Genomic DNA, 6,796 nt, shown 5'->3' on the forward strand with positions numbered 1-6,796 from the left:
GACCAAAGCTTAAGATTGTGTCCTTTGCTGAGCATTAATAGTAACTTTTGGTCCGTACTTGTCCTGCAGTGTCATCCAGTCGATACGACAACACCGGCGGAGGAGCCATCGAGGTGATAAGCCCTGCTAGTTCCCCAGTCCAACCCCAACAGGACAAACCTGAGGAAGGGCAACAACAGGCAGCAAGTATGAACACCCCAACTCCGTTTGAGCATATGATATTCTCGAGTAAGTAGTGTAGCGAAAACGTTTCAATTCATTCAAAGATTGTATCAAAGATTCTGTGCTTCGGGTCAAAGAGGACATATAACAGATTCGGCTGTGAATGCTAAATTTAGCTGCTTGGCAACTAGCTAATGGAGTAAATTACTGTAACTGAAATGAATTACCCCACTGACCTTGTCATGTGAGACTTTCAGTTACGTTCGTTTGCACCAGTCTTGTCACGAGACTCCACTTGAAGTTATTCCTGTCTCCTGCAAACAAATACAGTGTATTAGCTCCTCCCTCTCTCTCTCTACACCTCACCCTTACTCTGTCTCAAAAACAAATACGCTCTGTCCCTTGTCAACCTTCACCAGCTGGCATGCGGGGCTACGACATGAGTCGTTACCGGCAATCGGGGGAGCCACCACAGCCCAGTTCCCAGCAGCCCCCATCCTCTCAGATTGAGAACTACTCCCAGGTTCCCAAGACTCACAAGGTCATGACTTTAGCAGACCACATTTCGGTAAGAAACGCTGGGGAATCTAAATCTAAAATGAATGCGACACATACTAGATTTACCATGTTTATCAACCCACCATACATACCTAACCTATTTTTATGGTCACTCCCTGTCCTGCAGCATATTATAACCCAGGACTTTGCCCGGAATCAGGACCCTCCTCCTGTCTCCTCCTCATCTTCGGCCACATTCCAGAGCGCGGTGCCATCTTCAGGGCGAGCCAAGATGCCCAGCCGCTACAGTCCTGAGAATCAGGTCCAGGCCTCACACCACCAGAGACCCTCCAGCAGAGTTTCCCCAGAGAATGCCCCTGACAAGCCTAGATCCAGGTACTTGGACCAGCCCGTTAATCCTGAAATTATCAGAGCAAATCTAATTTATTACTCATCATCTGTCAACAATTTGTCTCTCTCTGCTCCCTGTCTAGGCCGGGTAAATCTCCAGAGCGAGGCGGCAGGCAGTTGGAGAACTATGAACCCATCTCTCCACCACAGAGCTACCAAGCCATGGACAAACAGGAGGCGATCGGGCCTCCGCCCCAGAACTCCGAGATCAGGTACAGGATTTCAGAGATGTCATAATAATGTTTCTTTTTTACAATTAACACTTGAAATGATGAAAGCACTTGCAAATGACATGGTAGTAAAACATATGTAAACCATTCTTCAAAATGTAAACCACACTGTGGTGTTTCATATTCACCACTTATTTTCTTCTATGAAACAAAAATGAAATCATACTTAAAATTGATTCAGAATTAGTTTTGATATTGATATTAACATGGTAGGACTATAGTAACTGACACAATTTAAAGGTTAATTAAGAAAGTAATTCATAACAATAAAATGTAGACAAGTGTGCAACTTATATGAATTGAGATACAAATGTATTGTCAGCTGTAATAATGTTGTGAATATTACCAGTTTTTCTACACTTGATGCTAAAGTTATTTTGCTGTTAGCGCCCTGACATTTGATATATGAGACTGTAAATCAATTTCTTGTATGGAGGCCAGCAGGCAGAACGTTCCCCCCTGTCAGCATGCGTTTTATGTCCCAGTGGGGTTGAGAGAGGGCCTTGTGCCAAGAGTTTGTTGCCCCAGTTATCCCTTTTGCTATTTGACTTTTTATCCTTTGTCTGGTTCAAGGAATGAGTCGCGGTCCCCAGGGAGTGTCACATATCTGCCTGCCTTCTTCACTAAGCTGGAGAACACCTCGCCAATGGTGAAATCAAAGAAGCAGGAGATCTTTCGTAAGTTGAACTCCAACTCTGGTGTCGGTGATTCTGATGTTGGTAAGTGGGTCTTCTCTTATACTCCTCCTTCAAACTAACATGCATGCATCAGACAATGGAACAAACTCTGCTGAAATGTGTGCATGCAAGACATTTGTATGTAATTAACTCATTCCTTCTAATTTTTCAAGCTCATAAAAGCATGCGATAACACGGGAACAACTTGACTCACTGTATCACGTTGAACTCCGTTTTATGTCAGACATTTAGTTCTTCTCAACAGCAAAAAATTGTCTTGCAGGAAGCGCACAACCAGGCACAGAGATTTTCAACTTGCCTGCTGTTACCACCTCAAGTAAGTAGCAGTTAAACTCGCTCAGAGACTTAACACCTCAGTGTAATTGATGTCTCCTTTCTCATTGTATATTTAATTTATTGTGTTCTGGTTTGTAGGCAGCATCAACCCCAGGAATCACTCATTTAGTGACCCGGCCAATAACCTGGGCCTGGAGGACATCATCCGCAAAGCCTTGATGGGCAACTTGGAGGAGAGACAGGAGGACCACCAGGGAGGACTAGGGGCTCAGTGTGCCATGAACAACACACCCGGCCCAGGCAGTGACGCCCGCCAGGAGGCCAACCCGTCACCCAGTATGGGTAGGCCCAATTTACATGATCAAAATTACACATGATCTGATGTGTAACACGTTGCTGATTTCCACATTCTGCCTGTTTGAATCTACAGGGAAGCAGAAGCACAGCAAAGCCAACAGCCGGAAATCCAAGTCCCCTAACCTTGGTCAGGCCTACACTGGAGGGGAGCGCCCGTCTTCTGTGTCCTCCGTCCACTCGGAGGGAGATTATCACAGACAAGCCCAAGCGCAACCGCAATGGGGCTGGGACGACAGACCTTCGTCCACTGGTGAGCTGTCCTTCCTCTGCTGTCGGTGCTACAAAAAGTCAACCTGGAGCTATCTTATCTAATTCTTCTCAAATGTTCTCCTTCTTTGCCCAGGATCCATGCAGTTCCCTTACAACCCGCTGACCATGCGCATACTGAGCGGCACGCCACCCACCTCCATAGCTTCCCCCTCCATACAGAGCCAGCAGCAGCAGCAGCAGCAACAACAACAACAACAACAACAACAACAACAACAGCAGCAACAGCAACAGCAGCTGCCTCCGGCTGGAGCCCCGGTGGCCCAGCAGCGCGTATGGCAGTCTCTGCTGTCAGAGCAATACGAGACCCTGTCTGACAGCGACGACTGAGCCCTTCTCACTACAGCCCCAAATACCAGAAGAGAGGCCTGCGCCAAGGCTCATCTTTTCACACACACCCAGAGCCACCTCTCCCAGAACTATCCTCGCTCACTGGCGATTGTGACAAGTAGATGGGACTGTGTCCTTTTTATTTTTGGTGCTATGGCGCCCACTGGCTGTTAGCTGAGAGTACAAGCAACAGCCTCTGACAGGCGGGGCTCTCCAGAGCAAGACTGGCTTTGGTCTGGAAGCACTCACCCAGCCTGTCGGTGAAACGCGACTGAGGGGATGACGTGAGCTATAGTGAAGAGGAAGAGCTTAAAATGTAAAAAAGAAACAACATAAGAGACTATTTCTGAATTTTTGGGATTTCTGTAAAGATATACCTTGTCTTTAAGAAAATCATTGTATGTAAATAGAGTAACCTTTTGCAGTGTTTTTCTTAACTTGATTATTTCTTATTTTAATGTCGCTTTTAAATTGATCCACTTTAAATGGGAAGAATAGGGGTGTAATCTTTACTATCACAGTTGGTCTCTCCCAGTCCACCCCCCCCACCCCACATGACCTGACACCCACTCTAATATTTTTACCATAGCGACGCTGAGAGAAACTGTACGTTTGGTTTGTCCTTGACCATGTGTGGAGCACAGAGACCGTGCCATCCCACCAAGCACCACCGGAGCCTGAACATCGTGGACATTCGAGGATGTAAAACTAAAACGCAGACTAACATTTCAAACAGCATTGATATTTGATGACCATCTACGCCACACAGGGGAGATAATGCGTGCAGTGTAACTATCAGATGGTAACAGTAATTTCTCACCCCGTTCTAGACGGAGACATGTCTTCAAAACAAGTTGAGAACACAACACATAGCAGAAAGGTGAAAAGTCTGATATAAGCTTCATTTTGCCAGAAAATATATGCTTATGCCTACTCCTGGACCCTGTCTGAATAATACAAGTGAGCCAATGTTTTTAATTTTTTTTTCAATAGAGCTGTCCATGGTGTGTCACATGTAGCTGTCTGTCTCTGCAGTTTCCAACCTGTCCAGAATGATCTGCTCTGCAATGTTGTCATGGTAAAGAAAATAGTATGTCGGGTTTTGCCATGCCTTGTGACTTGAGAAAGAAGGCAGCTTTAACTAATTTTCTCAGAGATATACGTTGGTGTTTGATGTTTGTATTTGTTTCTGTAGTCCCTCTTTTTTCTTTTCTTTTTTTGATACTTTCCTGACAAAAATCTGAACTCTGTAAATTGTCTTTTCATTACACAAAAAGACAAAACTAACCAAACATAAAGAATGGTCTGCACCATTGTTGCACTTTTTTTGCTTTGTAGCTTTTGACAAAAAAAAAAAGCATACTACCTGCTGTGTAACTTATTCAACCTCCAGCACAGGAGTATACTAAGATGTGCTTTAACTTTTTCCCACAAATCTGGATGTTTGGACTTCCTCTCTTTTCTTGTAGCTGGTACATGATTTTGTAGCGTTGACACTTGCATCCTAGTTACAGTTTTAAGTGTATGGTACCGTTAAATGTTTAGGAATTTGCCGTCATGGTGATTCTTAACCGTGACCGCTTAATCTGCTTTCATGCTTAATGCTTTCATTGTGTCAAAAGGCATACAGCTTTGAACATGAATTATAGGTCAACTTCATAAGTGGCAGTAATGTTCTTTTGCAAGTACGTAAAAAAATACCACACTTTGGCTTTCAGCTTTCACTTTTCTCAGTTAACAATCCCATTTTGCTTTAAACTTGATAGTTAATTTCTTCCTTTCATTTTGATTTTGAATCATTTGTTATAGCACATGTTCAGATTTTTATTTTCTGTCATTTTCAACATCTTTGTTATTCATCCTGTCTACACAGGATGTTATGTGTTTACAAAGGCAATGACAAAAAAAGTTTACAAACTTGAATCGTAAAGAAATCCGACATGAAGCCGAAAAAGAATTGGAGCATCTTTTCAGCTCTCTATCAAACACACAGTGGTGACTTTTTTTTTTTTTTTGTCTTTTTGAAATTGAGACTTGAAAACCCGTGTATCCTATGATGTTGAAATGCAATGTTTGTATCGCACAATGTCTCTTAGTAGGCTATTACAAGAGTTCAGACCAATCAAATAAAGTGGATCAGTTCTCCACCGCTGAAAAGTGTAGAGGTTCTTAATGGGTGTGCCATATGAGGTGTACTACAACTCTTCAGGTTAATTCATGCAATATGAAATGAAAACATGGTTTTAGCAATAGCAACTTGTAGAATGTATATGTATACAGTGCCCTCCAGAATCATTGGCACCCTTAGTAAATATGAGCAAAACAGGCTGTGAAAAAATGTCTTTGCTGTTTATCCTCTTGGTCTTTCACTCAAAATATTCACAAAAATCTTACCTTTTCATTGAAGTAAAATTATTGAAAGAAAAAAAAATGTTGACATTAAATAAATATTTTTCTCCAAAACATGTGTGCCACAATTATTGGCACCCCTAGAAAATCTCATGATTAAAATCTAACTGAAGTATAATTCCAGTCATATTTTACACTTAAGTTCACCTGTTTGATTAGGAACTCTTAAGCGGTCAACCACGACTTCCTGTTTCACTGGGGTATAAATATGAGGTGACACAGACCAAATTCCCTTAGTCATTCATCACAATGGGAAAGACCCGAGAACACAGTGACGATGTGCGACGAAAAGTTGTTGAGCTGCACAAATCAGAAAATGGATATAAGAAAATCTCTAAACGGTTGAAAATACCCATTTCCACTATCAGGGCAATAATTAAGAAGTTTAAAGCGACAGGAGATGTTAAGAATCAGCCTGGAAGAGGACGTGTGTGTGTACATTGACCCCACGCACCGTGAGGAGGATGGTTCGACTGGCAAAAGAATCTCCAAGGATCACAGTTGGAGAATTGCAGAGGTTAGTTGAGTCTTGGGGTCAGAAAGTCTCCAAAACTACCATCAGACGCCACCTACATCACCACAAGCTGTTTGGGAGGGTTGCCAGAAAAAAGCCTCTGCTGTCAATCAACAACAAACTAAAGTGCATACAGTTTACCAAACATTACTGGGACTTTCAATGGGACCAGGTTATATGGTCAGATGAGACCAAAATAGAGCTTTTTGGCAACAAACATCAAAGGTGGGTTTGGCGTAGACTGAAAGATAGCCATACAGAGAAGCACCTCATACCCACTGTGAAGTATGGTGGCGGATCTTTGATGTTGTGGGGCTGTTTTTCTTCCAAAGGCCCTGGACATCTTGTTAGGATACATGGTATCATGGACTCCATCAAATACTAACAGATATTAAATGAAAACCTAACAGCCTCTGCCAGGAAGCTTGAAATGGGCCGTGGTTGGACCTTCCAGCAGGACAATGATCCAAAGCACACCTCAAAATCTACACAAAAATGGTTCACCGACCACAGAATAAAGGTTTTGCCATGGCCATCACAGTCCCCCGACCTAAAGCCCATAGAAAACCTGTGGGATGAGCTGAAGAGGAGAGTCCACAAGCGTCGACCTCGGAGTCTGAAGGATCTGGAGAGATTCTGCATGG

The 6,796-nt window shown here is 43.1% G+C and overlaps 1 protein-coding gene across 3 annotated transcripts in view; it reads left to right on the forward strand.

The window, feature by feature from the left end:
* ncor1 (nuclear receptor corepressor 1) overlaps window positions 1-5,386 on the forward strand; it is a 53,408-nt gene extending 48,022 nt beyond the window's left edge. For 2 of the 3 annotated variants that reach the window (XM_068729426.1, XM_068729427.1), the window contains 9 exons: window positions 70-228; window positions 582-730; window positions 848-1,056; window positions 1,155-1,283; window positions 1,875-2,020; window positions 2,262-2,315; window positions 2,414-2,617; window positions 2,706-2,882; window positions 2,976-5,386. In XM_068729426.1, the coding sequence (XP_068585527.1) occupies window positions 70-228; window positions 582-730; window positions 848-1,056; window positions 1,155-1,283; window positions 1,875-2,020; window positions 2,262-2,315; window positions 2,414-2,617; window positions 2,706-2,882; window positions 2,976-3,229 (1,481 nt within the window). In that variant the 3' untranslated portion in view covers window positions 3,230-5,386. The remainder of the gene's footprint in view (window positions 1-69; window positions 229-581; window positions 731-847; window positions 1,057-1,154; window positions 1,284-1,874; window positions 2,021-2,261; window positions 2,316-2,413; window positions 2,618-2,705; window positions 2,883-2,975) is intronic. The other variant, XM_068729428.1, reaches the window with a different exon arrangement.
* Window positions 5,387-6,796: the final 1,410 nt, after the last annotated feature.

Source organism: Cebidichthys violaceus, unplaced genomic scaffold (genome assembly GCF_023349555.1).
Source record: "Cebidichthys violaceus isolate CVI_PGR_0920_01 unplaced genomic scaffold, fCebVio1.0.p SCAF_46, whole genome shotgun sequence".
NCBI classification, from domain to species: domain Eukaryota; kingdom Metazoa; phylum Chordata; class Actinopteri; order Perciformes; family Stichaeidae; genus Cebidichthys; species Cebidichthys violaceus.